Raw genomic sequence first — 25,327 nt, forward strand, 5'->3', positions numbered from 1 at the left:
CCATTTAAATCCACAAAGAACACTGCAGCTGAGCGATCAAGCTCAGCTAAAGTCATTCTCTCAAGTGATCTGGTGCTTGGGAGACCCCCAGGGTCTGAACAAACCCTGGAGGATCACCCTCTATGCCCAAATGCCATTCTGATCAGTGCTGGGCATTTTTAGTTGCCCAGCACAGATCGCATTGCATTGGGAATAATGACTTCAATGTAAGAGATGGGAGACTGCAATACTGAAAATAGCAACATGCCACTGTGTTTTAGTTTAAAATCCCTTTACTAATATCAGCACTGATATTAGTAGAGGGGAAACCTTTGGGATTAAGATTAAATTAAGGATTACAATTAAGGATTATTATTCGGTTTAGCATAAATACTAGATTTATTATTAAGTTTATGTTTGAGATTAGGTTTATAATTAATTGTAGTATTGGGATTAGGATTCAGATTATGGTTCAGATTAGGATTAGGGTCAGCCCGGGCATCCCTTGCTGAATATAGCAATGGAATTCCTCGGCTGACACCAGCAGGGGGAATCATGTTAACACTATTGCTAAAGGTAGGATTGAGATTAGGTTTAAGGTTACACGTGGGATTACGTTATGGGTTAGGATTGTGGTAATGGTTTATTATTAGATTGAGGGTTAGATTTGGGATTAGGATTTGGTTTAGAATTAGGGCTTGGTTTGGGATTAGAGATTTAGATTAATATTAAGATCGCTACTTTCCAAAGATATGCATATGGGGTATATTTGTACTGAGAAGATGTTGCTGAGTACAGCTAAGATAATTTTATGACCGTGGGAAACAGGATATTTAAAAAATAATCATCAAAAATACTATGTGTATGTAAAAATGTTAAAATAAAAATGAATACCACAAACTTTGAAACAAAATGGTAACAAAATGTCACTTCAATAAAGCTTCTAACATTTTATGAGGGTCCCCATGTTGTCCACTTTTGTAAATGGTATGCATTGGTGGCGTTATTTAAATATGAGTGACTAAAATGCCCCAAAATGAAACAATGACCATTCGTCAATTTGCCATTTTAAAAAAAACTGTAATGGGCCGGGTATGATTTTAGCCCTGTATTTTTTCACAAAAACCTGGCTAAGGTGTACAAAGGGGGTAATTTTGTACTCAGGAAATATAGCTGAGAATAATTTTGTGATTTAATTTACAGTAACATATATAAAGTTTCCGAAATTAACTACTAAAATACGTGTGTATAAAAATGCAAAAATAAAACAATATGATAACATTTGAAAGTAATTGGTGCTAACATAACTGTATAATAAAGCTCAAAATATACCATATGACATAGCCCGTGGTGTCTACTTTCACAAATGGTATGCATTTATGGAGTAATTTTAACTGTCAATCTGCTACAATGACCTAAAATGTGATATAGACACACCAAATCCATTTATCAAAATTCTAATTGTAAAAACTGTAATGGTCAGGACTCGTTTAAGGCACTGTAGCTTCACAGGATAGTGTCAAAGACATACATTGGGGGTATTGTTTTATTCAGAAGAGTTTGCTGAGCATAATTATGGGGTTTTGATCACAGTGGCACATACCAGACTTGAAAAATGACCCCAAAACATTTAATGTGTATGTAAAAAATGCAAAAAAAAAAATTTTACCACAAAGTTTGACATAAACTGGTGAAAAAATGGCATCACGCTAAGGCACAATATATACCATATGAGATACACTGTAGTGTCTACTTTCACCAATGGTAGGTCATTGAGGGATAAATTCAACAGTTAAACTGCTACAATGCCCCAAAATGAGACTTGCTCCATCAAATTCATCTATCAAAATTATCACTGTGAAAACTGAAATGGTCAGGTCTCTTTTATGGCACTATAACTTCACAGGATAGTGGCAAGGACATAGATTGGGGGTATCATTTTACTCTGTTGATATGGCTGAAAACAATATGGGGTTTTCTACAGCAGTAGTATATATCAACTTTATGAAATACACATTAAAAATCCTTGTTTTATGTGTGTATGTTAGAAATCTGAAAAAAACACAATTTTACTACACGATTTAGCAGAGATTGGCAGCGAAATGGCTACGTAAAAAGTGTCAGAATACCCTTTGGTAAATAGCCTGTGATGTGCGCTTTATATAAATATATACTTTTGTGCAGCAATTTTGCTTTCTGTGATGGCTATTAAGCTTACAAGACAAACATGCCAAATTCTAAAATTGCTCCACATTAAAAAAAGTTTTTAATCCTTGTATTTTGTGACCTGTAACTTTCAAAATAAGCTGAAATCCTAGACATATTATGTACTATGAAAATCAGAACAACTAATTGAATATTTTTTAAATTACTTTCCTTAAGCTGCACTTATTATACACACGTTATTGCCTAAACTGTGAAAAAAAACAATTTATTTCATTTTTTTTTCATTTTTTTTAATAATAAATAAGAATTTATATATGTATATGTCACATCAGATTAAAGCCCTTTTTGTCCTTTAAAAAAACGATATATAACATGTGTTGGTGTAATAAATAAGAAAAATGCAAACAGAGGTTGAACACAAACAGCAAAAAATGCAAAAAAAGCTTGTGTCCTTAAGGGTAAGTCCAGTTTTTGAAGCTGCGTCCTTAAGGGGTTAATAGCTTCAGTGGAGCGGCAATCGGTCCAAGATGGCGTCTATGGTAGGAACGGGTTCAGACACCTGCATACTGACAAGCCAGCATGTCTGTGTCACAGAGGAGGTTTTTACCCTGCTTGTGAAAGTGTGCCCAAGCAGGGCAAATGAAAGAAGAGCGTGGGCAGGCCAGAGGGGAGTGTACCAGAAGAGTAACGAGTAACACCCGTGATGCTGAGGGCTTTGATTGGAAGAGTGTGTGTGTGTGTGTGTGTATATATATATATATATATATATATATATATATATATATATATATATATATTCTATATCGCTCTCTCAACATTTTACACTAGATACATCTTGTATCTATGTGAGAACCAAGCTCTGTAGTCTTAGAGCAGCAGTGCGGCTATTTCCTGGGCATGGGCACTAGCCTCACAATGTTTCTTTATGGCGAGTGAGCAACGGCGGATTTTAAGATACGGAGCGTAAAACTACGTTTTAACTCTACATGGGAGGTAATCTAAACTACTGTCTAGTCACTATAGCGTTCGGAATATATGTATTTTTACCACTATAGTGTTCCTCTAAATTGATAATTCAATGATGAAGTGACATTTTCAAAAGTTATCTAATTTTTTTTATTAATTTTTTTGGGAGGGGGAGGCGGGTAGATAACTAATGTTTAACAAAGTTAGCTTGTATTTATTTTCTATTAACCTGCTGGTTGTGGAGAGCTTGCATTATTTATATATCTCTGCTGCCAATAATAAAATGTATGTTTCTTCCAGTCTGAGCCAGGTAAAGTGTCAGCAGCTGTGAAAAAAGCAATTGATGTGGGCTACAAACACGTGGATGGTGCCTATGTTTATCTAAATGAGAAGGAGGTCGGAGAGGGAGTCCATGCGAAGATTAATGAAGGAGTGGTAAAAAGAGAAGACCTTTTCATTGTTAGTAAGGTATGTGCAAAAAGAAAATAATTCATATATCACAAAAAATTAATAAAATGTACTTAACTGCATAAGAACAAAATGGCTTCCCTAGAGGTTTTTCCACTTAGACCTCTTCAATATCAGATGTGTAGAAATAAGGAAAAAGGGATGCAGCTAGGAGCTAAAAGAAAACAAACACATCGTGATGTACAGTTGGGTTAGATAACACACTGCGATAATGGTTGCACTCACAAGATTTGAATGAAATCTGTGCCTTGAAATCCACTAAGGGATATTTCTGGACCGCTTCCACTGGAGGATGGTGGATAGTAAGCAGACTCAAAATGTGCAAAAAGAAACCTATTTACTCTTATGTAACTACTTCTACATCTGACAAAATGTAAATACTAAAGAGGAATCTCTCATCCCTGGATTTTAATATTCTGTCCATTTATCCCCTGTTTTTAACAAATGCACATAAAGCAAGATGTGAAAAATAAAATGTATATGTAGAAATCCAAATCCCTTTATCCTACAACTGGGTACCTCCCCCTGTCATTGTTATGGAAACAAAAAATGTGATTGGACAAAAAAAATAAAAAAAAAACGTACTTGCCAAATGGTTGTTACTGACAAGAAATATACATCTATATTTCAGACTTACTGATACTACTACAAGGGCAAACTGCCAGATATTCAGACATACAAGTTACCATGGCGGCAGATATAAAACATCAGTCGCCAAAGTTAGTGTAAATATCAGTGAAGTACGAGGAAATATTATGAGCATCACCGCTTATGTATTCTATAATGACTACTTAGCACTTTATCTGGTATGCACTTTCAGTAACGTAAAACTTCAACTTAATGCACTTTAATAGATTCATCCATTCATCCTCTGTGATATACCTCCCCTCCTTTTTTTTCTTTTTTCTTTTTTTTCTTTCTCTATGGCACTGGGCATTACAGAATACATGAGCCGTGATGCTCAGAATATTATTTCCTTGTTCTTCACTGATGTTTACACTCTGTAACTTTGGCGAACGGATGTTTTGTATGCACCGCCATGGTAACTTACGTCACTACAGCACTTATAGGTGGAGGCATCCGTTGCACATGCGCACTACGCACTGGGCAACGTGGGTTCTTAATTTGTTTGTTTTTCATCCTGAAGAAAGTCCCAATTATGGACTGAAATGTTGATGATACTTTTAACTACAAAAGCTTATCTATTGTTATACTATTCTTATTGGCCCTGGCTTTGGGCACCCGGCACATTATATGGCTATGCTTGTGTGCATGGAACTATTGGAATATATCTATATCTATCTCAGGAGTTACAGCACACTCCTCACTACACCGTGTGTGTGTGTGTGTACACTGTTGGAGACACACATACAATTACCCTGCTGGTGTAGTGATGACCGTGTGTTGTAACTCCTGACAGCAGCCGTCAGACAGGCTTTCCAGAACATGCTACTTCCCTGCGCCAGTATGATGTTAAGTGTGCCGTCTGTCTGGTGGTTGCTGTAAGGAGTTACAGAACACTTGCCTTCTGCAGCTCCCAATCAGCCACCCTGCCATTACCTTCTTTCCTGGGAGGGAGGGTGGCAGCCATTTATAGGTGATTTTTAGAGTTTAATTCAGTGAAGCTTCTCCTTGAACATTACAATTTCTGTAAAATGTTGCAGTTTTTACAGGATAGTCATGGGAGGGATTTTAATTGGGAAGGAAATATGCCTATTGGTTTCAATTTTATTTGTTTATGTGTGACAAACTTTGCTGCTGGTGTGAAATTTTCATTTTGTTCTGCCTTGTGCTTCCTTTTAAAGCTGTGGTGCACTTTCCATAAGAAGTCTCAGGTGATTGGTGCCTGCAAAAAAACCCTCTCTGATCTGAATCTAGATTATCTCGATCTCTACCTCGTCCATTGGCCAACAGGATTCCAGGTGCAGTGTGTAACAGTTCTTTAAAAAATCTAGCTATACTATGTACCCCCCATACAATATAGTGATTGTTGCATGAGTCCAGTAACAGGTTTATTTGCTAATATTAGAATTGTTGGGAATTTAGAGTGCTTTTCAAACCTATATATACTCTTCCAAAATTCTGGAATACTTTGCTCATAATTACTTGAGATATACAAGGTTAAACACAAGGACTCACACATTTTGATATGAAAAGGACACTTTGGGCACTAATATATACATGTGTGGGTTGTTGTTTTTTTTTTTTTTTTTTTTTTTGTGGTTTTTTTCTGCAATTGGAGCTGGGGGACATTATCAATAGTTTTACACAGAATAGGTTTTGCCCCTTTCCAAATGGTAACCCTTTAAAAGCCCCTCTAGATGTGAGGATAAAACCTTAAAGGACCACTATAGTGCCCTGAGGGTGCCCCCACCGTCAGGGTCCCACTCCCGCCGGGATGGATGGAGAGGAAGGGGTTAAACACTTACCTTTCTCCAGTGCCGGGCTCCCTTGGTGCTGGAGACTCCTCCTCCATTCCCAGTCATCGACTGAATGCACATGCGCGGCAAGAGCCGCGCGCGCATTCAGCCAGTCTCAGGAAAGCATCCTCAATGCTTTGCTATGGACGCTGGCGTCTTCTCACTGAAAATCACAGTGAGAAGCGCCTCTAGCGGCTGTCTGAGACAGCTACTAGAGGCTGGATTAACCCTAAAGTAAACATAGCAGTTTCAGAGAAACTGCTATGTTTACAGCAGAAAGGGTTAATCCTAGGTGGACCTGGCACCCAGACCACTTCATTGAGCTGAAGTGGTCTGGGTGCCTATAAGTGGTCCTTTAAATAAACTAATTACCATCAAGGTGTTTTGGGTAAAGATTGGTCCACCACTCCTCTTTAGATTAGACAGAGTACATTGGAAGTAAGCCAATCTAAAAACTAGGGACTCTCTCAATAGTGAGTAATTTGGAAGGTAACAATGGCCACTGCATACCCTTACTCATTCTAAATATGGCCAGCAATTACTAGACTTGATAATTGCCTGTTGTAATCATCTCAAAATGCCAGAATTTTGACCCCTCATCAGGGTTGTAACCACCCTTCTGTACCAAAGTGGCTACTAAAAGAATGCATAGAAAGAAATGTCCGCTCTGATACTAATCAGCCTATAACTACCTCTACAGAAACTGCTAATTCTAAATTATTTTGCACTCAGGAAGTTGGCTGCATGAATCAAATAACGTGCCCACATATCTACATTACATACAGTATAAGGAATGCCAAATATGTGCACATTTACTACTTCTGTATGGAGTATAACAGAACTCATTAAGTCTTTTAAGCAGCATCTTAAATGTATCGAATAAAAAAATAAAACCTTGTGAATTCAATATGAACCAGCTCATTGTGGTCCCAGTTGGAAACGGCTGATTCTTCTAAGTCAAGCAAATTTTGAGAAAGTATGGGTCTCTGGATATATATATATATATTTTATTTTTTTTTGTGTGTGTATATTTGCATATACCGGTAATTACTTCCTGTGTGCATTCCTCTGTCTGCAGAATGGTTGTGGATTAAATGAAGAAGCTTCATGGAATATTATAAGCAAAGTAGCCAGCATTTGAAAAATACACCTTGACAGACTTGTAGTGATAAACTTGCTTGCAGGGTTATTTACTAAAGTGAGATTCATTTTGGAACTCAAAGTGAACTTCAGATTTCAGTTCAAAGTAGCTGACTGGGAGAATATTTCCAGTACAGTACTACTTTGGACTTTAAAACTGCTGTATCACTTGTATTTACCATAGACCTTAACAAAGGATGGCGCTTTAGTCAAGCTTTTACGTCCTTTGTCACCTTTTTGTTATTGGACGTCTTGTTCAATACTTGCCTCCCTCTAGTGGCGCGTCACAGACCAGATTTTTTGTCGGCACTGGACTGGGCATGCAATAATTTCACATGCTCCCTTAGTGGAGGGCAGAAGATAGGATTTCCAGAGACCACCATCTTAGAAACTTGGATGGCTGCACTGTCAAAGAAGGCCTGCTGTACTAGAACAACGATAAAAGCAATCACTTGCACTTGTCCTGGAACAAAAACTTTGTGGGCTTGTCAAGGGGGCTAGAGAGTGTGATCCCTTCGCTGGGGCCAAGGGAATTATTTAGCAACAGCCACTATAGCATAGAATTTCATTTTGAATTCTCTTAAAATTCCAACTTTACAACTTAATGCTGTTGGTGTTTCTCTGACTGTCTACATCTCGGCTGTGGATTGAATGGAGCAGGTTCATGCTTACTTCCCTGTTCAGTGTGGGAATATTCGGAGCACGGCTAATATTGGTAATGTCTGAACTAGCTGCATAAGGGCACCTTTTGATTAAAGGTTTTAAAAAGGTATTTAGAAGTTTATTCAAAAACTTTGATTAATGCAAACGTTTTAGCTCATGTGACTGCTTTATTCTGCTCAATATACCATTGAGTTAACATATTGAATCCTCGACCAAGCTGAGATATCCTTACCGTGCCTGCCTATATATCCTCGAACTTCCAATCCATGTTAATTTTGGCAGCAAATTTCTATTTGGTTTTAATTGTAGTCTTTTTAGACCAAAAAGCCATTTATTTTTTTATTTTAGTCTTCTGAATTGTTTGTCTACTAAATCTCCGGTACATTTTATTTGACACTGCTCAAATCTAATGGGTTTAGTTAAAGCCTCTGTCTCATCTGCCCATTCCCCAGACCATCTGTCACTTTCTGTGTCCCCCAGCGTCTTCATGTATCTCACTCACCCATGTATCTCATTCTTCCAGCCCCCCTCCTCTTACCCACCAGTGTTAATGTTGTTGGTATATTTCAATTTAGTTTTAGTAATAGCTTTTTGACTAAAAAGCCATTTTAGTCATCTGAATAGTTTTTTAGTTTGTCGACTAAATCTCCAGAAGAAACCGCAAATTTTTAATCTACAAATAAACTGCTTCCAATGCAGGCTGATTTGCATATATCAGTTAAGCTCACACAGAGCCAGGCCTGTGGTGCTGCATTTTGCAAATTAAGTACTTATTGGAAATAAAAATCTCAAACGCAGCATATTAATTGGGCCAATGTCTATTAAAAGAAAGTTGTGTTGCTGCCTGGAGAGATTTTTGTTACAATTCAAAGGGTTTGCCTATTTTAGAGGGTGTACAGAAATGATCTATAAAGCATTAATCATTTAACTGTAAATAACATGGTGGGATTTCCATTTTAAGAACAATCCGTTTGGTTTTATTTTTTGTACGCTGTTGACTTTGATTTTATATTTTGTAGGCTGGAGATGCCTTGTTCCCTTCTGATGAGGAAGGTCTGGTGATTCCAGATGACACACATTTCCTGGAGACATGGGAGGTAATTGATGTGTTTTTTTTTTTTTGTTTTTTACGGTCACTCTCCAGACCCCTAAACAACATTAGCTTGCTGAAAATCTTTGTGTAAAGAATCTGTGTTTGTGTTTTTTTTTTTCTTTTCTTTTAAGGGTAGATTTAAATAGAAATTGACACTTTTTTTTTTATATATAAATTAACCTGGTTACAACCCCTTGGCTTTTAAGCAGACGGCAGTTTTGCAAGCTGATTTTAGATGCATCCCCAATGAAAAATTGCATAATTTAATGCATGCAAGTTTTCATTTGGGTGTCTATACTAAACAGGGATTTTTATTTATGTTGTGTTTGGGCAGTGGAGTATCTCTTTAAAATAAGTGGAAATATGGCATATTTTGATATATATATATATTTTTTTTTTTTTTTTTTTTTTTTTATCTTTGTGATTCACAATGTGATTCTTTCATCTGGAAGTACATGTACAATGGGAATGGCACAAGTAGTGGTAGGGGAGCTAATATAAGAGCCCATGACATCTCATATAATTGACATGACATCTAAGAAAGGATAAGAAATTTCCACAAAGAAGCATCAAAGGAAATTTAAAAAAGAAAAGGGAATTCAGAATGTTTGGTTTTCTTCCCAATCTATTGCAAAATAAATTTACTAAATTGTAACCGCCTTATCACAAAATTAAGACTGACTCATTCACAGTCACTGCTGATTTGCGTGATAAGTCTTCAGTTGCAATTACATACGGTAATTGAATTACTAGTGTATGAAGGGATAACATGATATACTCCAAGTTTTTCGTTTGTTTGTTTTTTTTATTTAAAAATAGTGTGTGTGTGTGTATGTGTGTGTGTGTGTGTGTGTATATATATATATATATATATATATAATCTCACACCATTAGTGCTAATGGGAACTGGATTCAACAATAGGGGAATGAACTGTTCATTAATTATTTGGTGCTTTTGTTTTTGTGATGTCAGATTTAGTTGGGGGTTTGCACTTAAAGCTATTTGCTTTGGTCACTGCAAGTGCTGTGATGCTCACTGATCTTCCCCTCTGTTATTTTGCCGTCAGGGTATGGAGGAACTGGTGGACGCTGGATTAGTGAAAGCAATTGGCATTTCCAACTTTAACCATGAGCAGATAGAGCAGCTGCTAAACAAGCCTGGATTAAAATACAAACCAGCAGTTAACCAGGTAAGGACTCTTAAAAGTCAACACCATTTTGATTCTTTGAATAAGAGAATTGTCCATAAGTTTTAATGAAGTATTTCGGGATATATGTATGTGTGATCTTGTCGGGTTGGACATCAAATTTTTCCATGAGTTGTAATTTATCATTGTGAAAGGAGATATGGGATAAGTTAGGTACTGTCATAGAAAGTTAAAACCACACAATTATTGGCAGAGTTAATTCCCCGGTTTGAGCTTGTTGAAGAAAGCTCAAACATGGAGGTTTGCAGATCGCAAATACAGATTTTTTTTTTTGATTTTTTTTTTTTGATTTTTTTAAGTGCAATGTGTGTAGGATTAGTTTGGTTGTGTGGTCTGGTTTCGTTGTATAGATTTTTTTTGTTTGTTCGTGTATATTTTTATATTGGGGGGGGGGGGGGGGGGGAAATTGGCTTTAGTCCAATTAACTAAGTCGTCATTAGGAAGTGATTAACTAGGTGTTAACATGGCTGTGTGGTGAGAGGAGAATCGCAGCAAATGAGCTGCTGAAATCACAGGAGCTTCAAATCTTGACTGATCCTGAATAGTGATTCACCTGCTATTGTATGCCTTTGCGGTGACTGAGATCGAGCAGGAGGCTGGCCAGAGGTTGGTGTGGAGCCCGCAAGCAAGACCGTGAGTGAGAGAAGGAAAGAGACCGGAGCTAGTCTGCTGTTTAGGCAACTGCGTGGTCAAGCACGGACAGGAGGCAGAAGGTAAAGCCTGTGTTCCAGACTGTAAGGCTGCTGGAGATTGATCGTGGAGAGGGTCACCCTGCTGAGACCACGTCCCAAGTTAGGGGGAGCTTAACGGCGAGTGTGGACCGGGAGACTGGGTAACTAGCCTGAGCTTCCAGCAAAAGCGGCTGTCTATTATACATGAATATAGAGCTGTGAGAGATTTCAGAGCGGCATAAGCTCCCACAAAATGGCCTGATCCACTCTGTTGACACACATTTCAGCATAATTAATCTAGGTGGTGAGAGACAAACACTGGCACGGTTTACCTGTTTGGTATAGAGGAGAGGATCCCTTTAGGCAAAACGGCTCACAGATAAGTGTCAGATTATTAACTTGAACTGAAAAGATCAAACTGAGTAACAATTACTATTGAGACAAGCAGTTGGAGAATCCCTTCTCTTTTTATTTTTATCATTTTCTTCTCCCTCCTCTATTGCCAGATAATCTAACTAAACAGGAGTTTTTAAATATTTGCTATCTCGTGAACTTTCCTTATGATGTGGCATTTCCTTAAATTGTGACTGAGAGACTTAACCCCTTAAGGACCAAACTTCTGGAATAAAAGGGAATCATGACATGTCACACATGTCATGTGTCCTTAAGGGGTTAAACAACATAGATTATGCAATACTGAAAGCGGCTTTGACTTTTTTTATTAAATTTTTTTGGTTCACCTTGTTCTCTCCCTCCTTTTCCACTTTTTAGAAGGGTGGGAGTGGAGGAGACAGATTTTAAAGTGTTTTTAAGATTTGTTATCCATTTAATTGAGTTGCCTTTTTTTTGTTAACCAACTTTTGTTAACAAACTTAAAAAGAATAAACCTATAGATGTATTCTTTGTTTTTTTTTGTTTTTTTATTCTTTATTTTTTATTGTGCAGGTAGGTACATGTCAATTTCCAATGCCACAACAGCGTACTTACATATAGCTATACAAGCTTAACAGTGGCAAGAGTATGTGCACATTTTTGTTTAAAAAAAAAAAAAAAAACATAAGCAAGATCAATATAACAGCATTATCAATATAATGGTAAAATGTTGCTGCAATGTAGGTTCGCCTGTGTGTGGATTAAGTTGCTTTGCTGTATGCTACTGCAGTGTTAGAAGTGCGGGGACAAGTAAGTCTGCATGAGAAACTAGGCTGGTGCTTCAGTCATAAGGAACAACAGATCTGAAGGGTTGTAGTTAAGTATATTAAGTAAATAAATAAGCGGGGGGTCTGGCTATACTGGATGGTTAGTTCAGTTAGCCCATTTGATCATAACTGCGTTATACATATCAACACAAGACTCCTAGCTTTGGCATCATTAGAGTCAATTTGGAAATTAAAAGGAGAGGTCTGGAAAAAAAATAAAAAATTAAAACCCAAGGAGAATCACTTAACTCGCTTAGAGCTTTGTCAATATGCATGTAGGTGTCAGAGCAATGGCGACCTGGTGAGAGACAGGTTGAATAGCGGTCATTGTATGACATGCTTGCCTGGCATTAACTCGTCTAATGGAGAGTGGGTGCTTAGTACAGAGTAGCCAGGTTAAATATCATGCGCTGCCTCCTTATACGTGAGACATGTAAAGAACTATTATAAACAAACTAACCAAAAATAAAAATGTAAGACTTCTGGGGTTATAGTTATAGACACGGCTATACATGTTAGTCCAGCGACCCGCTGCAGTATATAATTCAACATTTATCATAGCAACAGACGCGATATATAAGACAGAGTATTAAGGAAAAAATAAAAATGTATGATCTGTCATGGTGGCAGGCTTGATATGCCAGCACAGCTAGGCAGTCATTTGACCTTTATCCCATCTGGGCTATAGGCTTACATGTGCAGATAGTTCTTGCCACGTTGCCAGTGTTCCGTCGGGCAACAGGTGCAGTGTTGTCGGGTACAGTCCTGAAGTTTGCCAGGGGTGTCCAACAAACTGAGCCATGAACCATGGGACACTGGCTGAGTCAGCTATGCTGGGCTATCTCTTGGGCATGTGTTGTGTCGTATGAGTCCGTGTTGGGACCAGCTATGGAGGCGTATTTTTGTATGTGTGGTATGAAGTCTGCGAGTCCCCCAGTGTGGGTGTTCGTGTAGACCCCGGTGTGCGGGGATGAGTCTTGTTTTGGATGGAGCAGCTTAGGCCGGTGCATTTCCTATCTTGGAGGTACCCGCCTGATCACACTGGTTGTGTTGTTAGTAGTGTCATCTATGATCGTGTGTGGAAGTGAGACAGGTGCAGGTGTGGTCAGTCGTGCGTCCGGTCGTGAGTGCTTGTGTCACCGGTAATGGGAGCATTGAGTGTATCCAGTGTGTCTCAGGTGCGTGAAGTCCGCTCCTGGGAGACCTATACAGACTTTTGTGGACTAGTAAAAAGTCAATTGTGATCAACCAAAAATAAATGGGGAGGAGGAACTTGGGTGGTAATCATACGTGAGTTCGCAAGGGTCCATCTTGGGCAGAGGGCCATATCCAGGAGAGTATATTATCAGCAGTCTCTGGGTATTGGGGAGGAACCTCCCTGTCGCTATTTCCCTCAGGGTGTCTGTCATTGGTGCGGTGGTCTGGTGGGTGCCCCTGGGATGAAGACCGCAGCTGGGTCCAGTTGGGCGAGGCTTGGGCTTTCCCTTCGTGGGGGCGACAGTAGGCCTGTCGTGCGCAGTTGTGAGTCCACTTCAGGGTAGCTCCGAGCTCGGTAAGTGGTATCCTGATACGTGAAGGTGACCATGTTCGGCATCCCCCATTTATACTGGATGTTCTTGTTCCTGAGGTGTTGTAAGAGGGGCTGCATGGTCTTGCGCCAACCCATTGTGCTTTTAGTAATGTCCTGAAAGAGGGACAGTGTAGCTCCCTCGAATATCAGAGGGGTTTTCCCTCGCGCGGCCGCCAACAGCTGGGCTCTGTCTTGCAGATTTTGAAAGCGGAGGATCCGGTCCGTGTGAGCCGCGGCTGGCGCCGTTGCGGGCTTTGGCAGCCTGAACATACCGTCTAGGCGCACTGCTTTTGCCTGTTTGGGCGGCAGTAAGTCGGCCAGCAGGCGTCTGAAGTGCGGCAGTGGATCTGAGCTCTGCCAGCATGTTCTTAAGAATAGAGGGTGTGACAGGGTTTTCTGTAGTGGCTTGTGAGGGCTTTGGGTTGGGTGGCAGGGCTTGTGCCATACCTTCTCCGGGGTCTATAGAGATCATCAGATGAAATGGAGTAGCCGTCTTCTCCCGCCGCCATCTTGTCCCATGCGAGCGTCGGAGAAGTTCCCCGATATCGTGGGTAGTCGGGTCTTTATCCGCCCTGTTTTTTTTGTTTTTTTTTTGTGCTTGCGTCCCATGGCTAATCCTGTGTCAGGTGTCCCTATAGATGTATTCTATGCCCCTAAACTAGTTGCTAATAAATCACAATTTTTCAGAAGATTTCTATCTCCTCCTTCTGCAGAGAGAACTCAGACCGTAAAACCATCCCCAGAAGTTTTTAATAAATACCCCTTCAGAAACTATAATTTAAGTCTCACAAAGATGATGGAGGATCTTTATGAAAAGATCTAAAACAAAACTTAGCTGAAGTTATTAAAGAGATGACCACTCTTAATTCCAAAGTAGCTGATCAGAATATTGAGCTTGAAAATATAAGAGCCAAGGTCTCTATTATTCAATCTCAGAATACAACCCTAAAAAATCAGGTTAAAGAGTTGAATGTTAAAATATCAAGATAGATCCCACTGAAATAATGTAAGATTTAAAGGAATATCAGGGGACATAAAGAATGAGGCCCTATCTGAATACATTACTAAGTTTCTCTCAATTTGTCCCAAAGACTGCCCTTAAGTTCCATGCTTCTATGTGCTGCAGCCACCAAGTGAGTTCTTCTTTGGCTGCGCAATGGAAAGGCACAGAGTCTGAATAAGAGAGACCCGAGCAAAGTTAAAAGTTTAAGTGTTGAAGGGCTCTGTAGTGAAGTGGACCGGGAAAATGGCCTGAATGGAGGCATAGAGAAGGTCGATGATCCTGGCCAACTGTCTGTGTAAGCAAGGGTCGTGCTAACGTCCGGCGGATTTCCTTCTTAATGGCCTTGACAGATTTTCTGTGCTATAGCGTCGCTGGACGTCCTCACGCTATGTGAGGACCTCCAGCGTCGTTGAAATACCCATAGCAAAGCATTGAAAGAATCTTTCAATGCTTTCCTATGGGGAGGTCTAATGCGCGTCTATGGGGAGGAGCGTGGACGGACCCTGAACCAGCGCCGAGGGACATCGGCGCTGGATACAGGTAAGGGGTTTTAACCCCTTCAGCAACCTGGAATAGGGGGTGGGAGGGAGAGGGGACCTGCAGGGCCAGGAAAAAGGTTTGTTTTCCTGGCACTGGAGTGTCCCTTTAAAGGACCACTCTAGGCACCCAGACCACTTCAGCTTAATGAAGTGGTCTGGGTGCCAGGTCCTTCTAGGGTTAACCCATTTTTTTCAGAAACATAGCAGTTTCAGAGAAACTGCTATGTTTATGAATGGGTTAAGCCTTCCCCCTATGTCCTCTAGTGGCTGTCTCATTGACAGCCGCTAGAGGCGCTTGCGTGCTTCTCACTGTGATTTTCACAGTGAGAGCACGCCAGCGTCCATAGGAAAGCATTGTGAATGCTTTCCTATGTGACCGGCTGAATGCGCGCAGCTCTTGCCGCGCGTGCGCATTCAGCCGACGGGGAGGAGAAGAGGAGGATCGGAGGAGGAGAGCAGGAGGAGATCTCTCCGCCCAGCGCTGGAAAAAGGTAAGTTTTAACCCTTTTCCCCTTTCCAGAGCCGGGCGGGAGGGGGTCCCTGAGGGTGGGGGCACCCTCAGGGCACTCTAGTGCCAGGAAAACGAGAATGCTTTCCTGGCACTAGAGTGGTCCTTTAAAGGATCACTGTAGTCAACATATAAAAGCAAGAAAGACCAGTCCCCCAGCCTTCTTCTTTCTTGCTTTTTATATAAACTTCCAGTTAATAAAAAAAAAAAAAATCCCAAAACTTTTTATTAATAAAACTTACCTCCGTTTCAGCGCCGAGCTCCCCGCCAGGCCACAGCCCCTTTTCGTCAAAATGACGAAATCGCAGGGCACAACCAAACGCTTCTCTTTGAGAAGCGTCATCGCTCTCTTGTGCGCATGCGCGGTTTCGTGCTGCACCAATCAGGTTCTTCATAGAACAGCATTGAATATAACTAGTAGTCACTTGTAGAGATGGAAACTATAATCTCACTTATTTTGTTTAAAGCATAATTTTTTACAACACAATCTTGATTATTAATCTTTAATATAATAACTTACACAATAAGTTTGCACTTTTTTAATTTTTTTTAATGTGTTATTTAACAATTGGTTTTACAACTATACATTATACCCTAGAAATAAAAAAGGAAAAAGGAGGGAAAAAGAACAAAACTAACTTTTATCGATGTGCTAAAATAGTGAATGGTTTCAAATATCAATATCTGGGATTTTCTGGGATAGATTACTTATCAATTTGTATTATTTTTGAATTGGGTTTTATTGCTTTTCTTTAATATTTTGGGAAAGGGAAAATCATGAGGACCATATCTTGGTTACTTCACCAGAGCGCCTAGGGAAGCCTATTCCTACTACGATCAACCTCAGTTCACATTCCATCCAGCCTACTTCGTAGTCTCTCTGTTTGTTATTATAGAGCCATTTTTATGGCTATTTTTTAATGGGTCTATGTTCTGTGTGTCTTTTTTTTCTCGAAATAATTAATAAAATGTATCTAATTGTTGTATTTTTTGAATAATAGTTATATATTTTACAAGGAACCTTCTGTGTCTATTGGATTAGTATCCTCTGGACACTTATACATGTCTCTTCGCTGTTAAATTTAGGGTTACCCCCTCACTGGTTCACTTGTACACACCAATAGTCCCGTTGAGGGACTACTGTGTTTTTTTTTGTTTGTTTTTTTTCCTCTTAAGGCTCGTCTATACCTTGAGCTAGTGAAATGTTGCCAAATGTATATAGATTGGAATAAAAATGTACTTACGGGGCGGGGCCTAACTGTCATGGAGGACAGACGTGTTTCACTGAAGCTCCTCCACAATTTTGCCAACGAAAGCAACACAAGGCCCCATCAAGCTTAATTTCGGAACCACCTAGAGCCCACTCCGGTGCCTGACACTGCTGGGCCTGGTTGTAGGGGGTCGGTGCCCCGGTAAAAATCGAGTAACCACGCGTGTGACAACATGCGGCCTTGTGTGCACCGGGCGGGAGAGGCGGCCGCTCTCCCGCTCCAAGGATACCCAGCGACTGCTACGGAGAGGCAGACGCCCCATTACCCCCCTCCCCTCCCCCGGGACCGTCAGGGGTGAACACGGTCCAACACGGGAGAGCTACGCTTCGCAGAGGCGAGGGGGAGGTGAAGGCCAGCAAACAAGCGACTCACATAACTGACGACTCACCCCTAATGGCGGACACTTCGTGCCTCACTCGCAAACAAGATCTCAGCACTGAGACCACGCTGCAGACCAAACTAGAGGCTATCATGGCAGCATTATGGCTGAAGCTGGAGAAAAGGGCACTGCAACATGCCCTGCAGCAGGCAAGCAGCAGCTCCTCACCTAGACGACACCCCCCGCGCACACGATAAATACCGCGGCTCCCGCAGGGAAGAGGATCACGCGGAGAAGGCTGATTATGCCTCGTACATCGTCCAAACACAAAAGCAAAGCCTGAACCCTACCTTTGCTCACCGCCGAAGACCTCCTGCACCTCTAACAACCACCACCCGAGGGACTGACCAGCCCCGCAGCATGAGACCGGAACCCAGGGGCCTGAATCACCTTACCGACCTGCATAACCGTGGGGCACACCATCACATGCCGGATACCTGTCACTCAGCCATGCCAAAGCATCCGACATCTTAGGCGAGAAAAGCCCTCGAGGACGGCGTATGGCACCCAGCTGGAATCGGATGAGCACAAGCTGCAGACCAGAGTCAGCCAGGCACTGCTTGTTCTTGCTGGTCTCCACTACCATGCTCCTAAATGCAGGAACTGCTCCATATACACAATCTAACCGTAAAGTTACAGTTTAAGTGCTGCCATAATCTAATCAAAATTTAGGGCTAACTGACTCTGATCTAACCTTAAGCATGATATTGAATCGTATGCATATCTAGCCTAACATGTACACAATTTGCTATAATACACTGCTGTCTCATAGCTTGTTAATAACATGTTAATTGTTCTGGCACTTATGCTTCTTACCATAATCTATTGATGCCCAATGTCCTAGCATGTTAACTACCTATCATTGATGTCTTATAGCTTGCTAACTTCTCATAACCTCATGTTTTAGCATGTACACTACTAACTATGGAAGTCTCATAACCTGTTAATTCCACAAGCACAGTGGCTGTAAAGTACAGCTTGGCGCAAACGTGATTTCTATTAGTCTTATTGTGTTACCGTGATATAATCTGCTGCAAGGCTAGCGACAACCACTAAAAGATTATCCACACCAATTATTTTGCTTCATAAATATGATGGTTATGCTACAGTTATTATATTATGTTGCTTAATAACTTTGCCTCGCTAAGCCTCTAGAGTGATTAACTGTAATTTAAGTTTTTTTTAGACGTACCCTACTCTTAAAGCTTCAACGACAACTAAGTCTACCTATTTTCTAAACGTACCATTAGTCTAACTAAACAGCAAACATACTTTTCTATAAGCTACCGCAAACTGTACTTCTAGATATAGCAGTGTCAAAGCTTAAAATGTATAGCTTCTTTAGCTAGTACCTACTTAACCACACTCTAGCGATAGTTAACCCTTGTTATATTTACTCCTCAAAAATGGGCAGGTCAGACAGGAAAGCTCACATGTTAAATGCTATGTTTACCCACTGTCTATGTTTCTCTCAACAAAATGTAAAAAATTGTGCCGTATATTCATATGCCATGTTTGAATTGTTATACCTGTTGCCGCTTACGACCGCTATCGTGGCTGAGTAAGCCTATTGTTATATCATGCACAACAGAAAATAAAGAATAAAAAAAAAAATGTATTTACCTGACAATCCTCTTTCATGACACCTAGGGACAAAGAGACCGGACAACTGCACTTTTTAATGCCTGTGTATTTGTAGTTTTTACTTTTATTCCTTCAGATACTAGAAAGCTAGAATAAAATGTTTTCCTCTGAAGCTATTTTGCCAAGGATAATAGGTTCTCTATAAAGTTCCATCATAGCATTTCTTTTGAAAGGTGCACTTGCAATGCCTAATTTCTTTTAAATTGACTTAAAATAAACATTAGAAACAAAATAAGTAGCGTTGGTGCCTTCAGTAGACCGGACATGTAACCTGCTGCTGAATCATATTTTTTTTTCTCCAAATATTAGATTGAATGTCACCCCTATCTGATTCAAAAGAAGCTTATTGATTATTGCCAGTCCAAAGGTATTGCTGTAACTGCATACAGCCCTCTGGGATCACCGGATCGCCCATGGTAAGTACCTTTTACTTGTCATGTAGTTGGCAGCACGTGTACTGACTATTGGCTGTTCTAGCAGCTACTTGTCCTAACCTAGATTGATTTTCTTCACATCATCTCTGTATATAGGGCCAAGCCAGAAGATCCATCACTCCTTGACGAGACCAAAATTAAAGAAATTGCAGCAAAACACAAGAAAACCACCGCCCAGGTACATGAGAGCTATCTCTGTTTAGATCCACAGTTTTCTATTACATTTCTGGAATGTTGGCTATTGATCTTGATATAAACTATAAATTACATGTACAATATTAAAATCAAAATGTAATTTTATGTGCTCCCTGCAGGTTTTGATCCGCTTCCACATTCAAAGAAATGTAATAGTTATACCAAAATCTGTTACTCCAGCACGCATCGAGGAAAATTTCCAGGTAATAAAATATATCCCTTACGGTTGATGAAGAGTAAAGATAATGTGGGCATCATGGCTTTATTTCTTTGTTACAATTTGGAATTACAGCTCTTCTCATAATACCTTTTTAGAAATTCTTGCTCAGTTAAATATATTCTTAATTGTCTATTTCAGTTCTAAACCAACCCAGCAGTCGGTACTGCCCATGACCTTTTAGAAATCTAAGGCTTTGCAGATAAACTTTTAAAAGCTCATCAAAATTTGAATCAGTAAAGCTCCAGATCAACAATTGAAAGTGCAATGCACTCTATTTGCCCATCCTCCCAGAAACATGGTCTTACATGTGCACTTATTTGTGGAAACAAATGTGGTGACTTTCTTTGGAATTAATATTACATTCCCTTACCGACCGGTTTAAATTGATGTAAACTTGGGCTACTAAAGCATTTTCCCAATTGGAAAAAATATATGGCATCAAATTACCCTTCTCATAATGACTTTGTATGTGCCATCACCTTCAGAATGCAATATACACATTCATCTGGAGCAATAGGAAAGCAATTCTATCTCCCCTGACAAAAAAAATCTGTTTCACGTTGCCTACGGACCACACTAGAAATTGTGGGTTTGCCCAGAGCGGGAGCCCATGGCCGGAATGAGTAGTGTTACTTTTTTTTTTTTAAATCTCGCATGCCCTGCGCCAAATTTAAATTAGCTGACACAAAAGGTTGGAAATTTTGCTCCATTTCTAACACTAACCACTCAACAGGGTCTAGCAAAGGCAACACAGCCTGATCTACCCAAGAATGTTCATTCTGAAGACCTGACCCATGTTTTAGTCCCATCTGGAAAAGTACAAAAAAGCACTGTAGAAAGATGAGAAGCAAAACGATCATTTTCAATACCCAGGCACTGAAGTAAACCTCTGGATTACCAAAGTTTGACGTGCCACATGACCGAGTTGGTTGCCGTGATTAAACAAAGTATATTTAAAAAAAAAAACTAAAAAAAAACCTAGTTGCTTTGCAAAACCAATACATAGATGTAATCGTTCAAAAATAAATGTTCTATAAGGTCAAGCAACCTATGCTGAACCACTCACCAGAACAACTACAGCGCATTACATTTTTTATGGTGGGTAGAATCATTCTAAAACACTGTCTGTCTTTTAAATGCAGTCTTTATATTACAGCCTAGTCATCACTCCACTGGCCACTCCTCAGATGGCTGCTCGAGGTGCACAGTGAGCAGCACTACCATTCAGTGTGTCCACCTTCTGCATGCAGACACGGAACATTCTTTATAGAGATGCATTGGTTCAATTAATCTCTATGGGGAGATGCTGATTGGCCAGGACTATGTTTAACTTGTGCTGGCTCTCCCCCTGATCTGCCTCCTTGACAGTCTCAGCCAATCCTGTGGGGAAGCATTGTGATTGGCTCAGTTTGTAACTTCTGATGTCAGCAGGCATGTCAAAGGCAGACTGGGCAGAGCCAGCAGCTGCAGACTTGAATAAAAGTATAATTTTACTATATTTGGGAAGGGCAGGGGGGCTAGATGGGGATTTTAACACCATAGGGTCAGAAATACGTTTGTGTTCCTTCAAGATGGATTATGGTATTTGTGGTGGTCTATTATCTTACTGTGGTATCCTCTGTCATGTAAACTCCATGACCCTCTGGATGGAGAATGTTCTGATGGCTAGAAAAATGTTGGTTAACTGTTTGCGGTTTTCCAGGTGTTTGACTTTCAACTGTCACCAGAAGAAATGGAGATAATTTATTCCTTTGACAGAAACTGGAGAGTCTGTGCACTGTCTACGTAAGTCTCGATATCTGCACTTTATTTTAATTTTATTTTTTTTATGTTTATCTTGCAAGTGAATCAATGAGCTAAACACATTAACTTTGTGGGTTCTTACCAGGTGAATATTGATTCTCGTGCATATCTAAAACTAACAGGAATAGGAATTTGTGATGATGTAATCATGTAGGCTGTCTTCAGAAATCTCTCTCCAGTGCAAATAATTTATTTTTTATTATTAAGTAGCTTTTAAACAGCAGTTCATTTTCTATTGGAAAAACAAGTACTTCTTATATGGTATGCTGTACTGTACTCCTTTTTGGAGTTTAATAGCACAGTGTGATGTATTTACTCTTTTTTTTTTTTTTTTGAAAGCGCTTGCATCCCCATAGTAATTTTATACATATTAGTGACAATGGTATTCTCACAAAATTCCAAAATATGTAAGTAATTGTAGTTAAATTCCACATGAACCCTAACAATTATGGACCCTGGATAATCGGCAATCGTAATTTTCTTTGTCAAATGTACATTCGGTTTTTAGAAAGAAAAAAAATCTACCACCTTTGCTGTAGTTTTCAATAAATCCCAAAACCACAATGTAGCTTTAATTGGAGAGCTTCACTTGTACATGGATAACTGCATAAAATGGCTTTTATGTTAAAGGGACATGTATATAAATTTGAATTCATAATGATATAGTCTCCCTCCCAATTACTGTTGGGCTTAGTGTTCCTTTTTTAAATGTGTGTCCCCTTACAAACTTTTCATACGAACACTGTTCCAGCTTTGTTTCTCAGGGTTTCCCTAATTCTGCCGTACCATTCTAGAATTAGTCAGGTTGCTGTTTCTTATTTTATAGGCATACAAGACTTTGCAGTAAACATAACATTGTACAATGCCTTTCTGTGTTATGTAGGTCAAACTATTGATATGTTTTTCTTTACCGACAGAGCAAGAAAGCACAAGGATTACCCGTTCATTGCAGAATATTAAGCCAGACCCAGCAGTGACCATTGCCTGACAGATTGTGCAATGATTAATGGATTTGCTTTTTGTTTTATAGTTTTTCTTGTTTAGCATAAGATCAGTTTTATAGTTATTTAAATTAATACTGTAAACTTTTTGGTATCCCAGCTAATTAAGAGTTACATCGTGGGAGCACATGTTTTGTACAGTCATTCCCATTCAGATGGACATGGCAGGATTTTGAGTTGTAAACATGTAATGCTGTAAGGACCTTTTCGTTATTGGTGCTGTTCCCCTACACTCAAAGTAATCCACAAGCTCTCCATCCCTGAACATCTGCCTATAATTGACCTGCTGTGCCTTGGTCCTCTTGCTCAAGAGATTAAACAGTTCTACTTTAGGACAGGGTCACTAGTAGGTAGAGGGGGGGGAAAAAAAAACAATTTCTTGCTGTGATTGGTTAATGCAGTTTTTTGTCATGCTTTGGTAACACTTTTTATTAAAGTAGTACTCCATATATATTTTTTGTCAAACGCGTTTTAATTCTTATTTCTTTGTTATGGGTGTGCTGCATCTTGGGTATGACTTCCATCATTGTCATTTTTTTTTTTTTTTTGTTAGCGTTTTATGCTACAAATCTATAAATTTGCTATTAATCTGGCAATAATGATACATATGTTGTTTAGGGCTTCAACTTATTCCGGGTTATTTACTAAACTGTGAATTGTCAATGATGCAGTGGGGAAATAACAGATTTTGGTCCAATACTTGAGCTGAAAGGTAATCCAGCTGTTTCCAACTTTCACTATTTTGTCTTGAAATCTGCAATTGCCAGGTTAAGAAATGTATAATGATGCTGTCAAGTTTGCTTCCGTTAATGAGGCCAACCCTATTAACGGAAGGAGACTTTTGACCGCATGTGCCTGCTTTTTGGTTTGAAGTTAGAAAACCACAAACATGATTTTCCCCGTTACCTGTACATACACACATGCCTTCACACTATTCAAAAGGGGGTGCAGATTTCAATAGAAATTTACACTTTTATAAATTAACCTGATTGCACCCCCTTGGGGGTTAATCACACAGCTGGACCGGTTACTTTCTGGTTTGGTTAGCTCAGTGGAGCTAAACTCAGGAGGCAGCAATTTCCCAAAGCACCTGCCTTGCAAAGACTTCTCATTGAGCTGCATTGGGAAGTCTGTGACTGGACAGCTACAGAAAGTCTGGGTTTGAAGTGGAGGGCTGCAGACGAGTGAACTGCAGCTTTTGGAACTGGTTTTTAGATCTACATCCAATGTGAATAAAATGCATTGATTTTTTTTCATTGGGGAATATTTTCTTAACCGTGGTATGTGTGTGTATGTATATAGGCAGTGAAGTGTGAATGTCTCTTTGCGCTCAGCTTCCTGCACCCTGAATGTTCTACAGCTCTTCAATGTAAGCCTGAAGTGAACTGTTGTCTGTATTAGTGAACCTGTATGTGTTTGGCAGTAAATGTGTAAAGTGACAACAGAAGGGTTAATTCATGTAAAAAGAGGGCGAAATGGGCGGGGCCGGGCCGCCGAGCAGAGCGGTCGCAGGGACCACCAGCTCCTGCAAATGATGCAGCCACCCAACCTGCGACTATCGATGAGTAAGGGCTACCCGAACCGGGGAGAGGCTTGCTCCTAGAGTTTTAGTCCCCCAGAGGGGAGATCTCAGCTACACCAGGTGGGACCTTTCCTGGCGGTGAGTGGAGTGGACTATCCTGCCCAACGGAGCCCGAAAACCACCTCTCCTTTTGGGCCGGGGGGGGGTGATTCCGGTCCTCACGCCGCAGCCAAAACTGTAAGCTGGAACTTGCCTGACCGCTGCAAAGGCCTGAAGCCAAGATGGCGGCGGCCACGAGTGAAAGCATCAACTCACAGAGCCAGAAACCGCCCGCCGCACCCCACACCCTAACAAATGGGTACCAACGGAGGCAGAGGGATGACAAGGCAGCACCCCAAACACCGCTACCGGTGCCATCCCATGGGGATCCACCTTTCCTACTGCCCACCTGTGGGTTGCTGGATAACTCCTAAACGGCAATGAAGCCCTACCTAAAATGGCAGCTGCCACATGCTTGGTCGACAGCTGGGAGGTTTATGCCACTGGGCTCAACAAGGTCCTAGCGGACTTTTGGAGAAACCTGACATGATGCCTGAGTTTGACTGCTACATGAGAACAACTTCATGGGAACAAGCCCAGCACTTACCAACCGGGATCCCTCAAGCAACATCAGCTGTGGTCCTGCGAGGAACGAGACGCCTACTACATGGCATGACCCATCTCAAACTCCTAATCCTGAATTCGGCAATGACACCGCAAATGGCATCACAGCCTTCACCAAGCCTTCTGCCCCGCATCATCTGGAAACCACTCTGGCTAATGATGGGACTATCCTGTTTGTTGGCGGTAACACTGAAACAGGACTGTGCTATAATTATGGAGGGCATCGGCTGACTCCTGCAAACCTACTGTCGTACACATTCAAGCCCATAGGAGCAATGCTTTAGTTCAGTTTATTTTGTTGATAAGCCATATGCTCCTATTAGTCTCCTGTTGCTGTGGGCACTTTGGGTCCCCCGGATGGGTGATACTTATTCTAGCATGTCTGTAAGCACGGGCAAAATGCCAGCTTAACCCCAGGTACAATGAATAGGCATTCAGAGTATTAGACTGCCATTATATGCTTGTCTTCCCTCAGTTAGTAAGTAATTGCACTGTACTCTCCTGGCATGTTACACTATAAAGACGTGCAGTCTAACTTGAGTTTAACTTGTGGGACAAATCTCAGTCTTTTGACCAATCTTATAGCCTAGAAAGCTTTGTTA

The 25,327-nt window shown here is 40.4% G+C and overlaps 1 protein-coding gene across 1 annotated transcript in view; it reads left to right on the forward strand.

Annotated features, from left to right (window-relative positions):
- Positions 1-22,991, forward strand: part of LOC134602559 (aldo-keto reductase family 1 member B1-like) — a 35,794-nt gene extending 12,803 nt beyond the window's left edge. Inside the window, exons 2-10 of the mRNA XM_063447534.1 lie at positions 3,412-3,579; positions 5,385-5,501; positions 8,822-8,899; positions 9,963-10,085; positions 19,197-19,303; positions 19,418-19,499; positions 19,636-19,719; positions 21,439-21,521; positions 22,457-22,991. Of these exons, the coding sequence (XP_063303604.1) occupies positions 3,412-3,579; positions 5,385-5,501; positions 8,822-8,899; positions 9,963-10,085; positions 19,197-19,303; positions 19,418-19,499; positions 19,636-19,719; positions 21,439-21,521; positions 22,457-22,499 (885 nt within the window). The 3' untranslated portion in view covers positions 22,500-22,991. The remainder of the gene's footprint in view (positions 1-3,411; positions 3,580-5,384; positions 5,502-8,821; positions 8,900-9,962; positions 10,086-19,196; positions 19,304-19,417; positions 19,500-19,635; positions 19,720-21,438; positions 21,522-22,456) is intronic.
- The last annotated feature ends 2,336 nt before the right edge of the window (positions 22,992-25,327 follow it).

This window comes from Pelobates fuscus, chromosome 3 (assembly GCF_036172605.1).
Source record: "Pelobates fuscus isolate aPelFus1 chromosome 3, aPelFus1.pri, whole genome shotgun sequence".
In the NCBI taxonomy this organism is placed as follows: domain Eukaryota; kingdom Metazoa; phylum Chordata; class Amphibia; order Anura; family Pelobatidae; genus Pelobates; species Pelobates fuscus.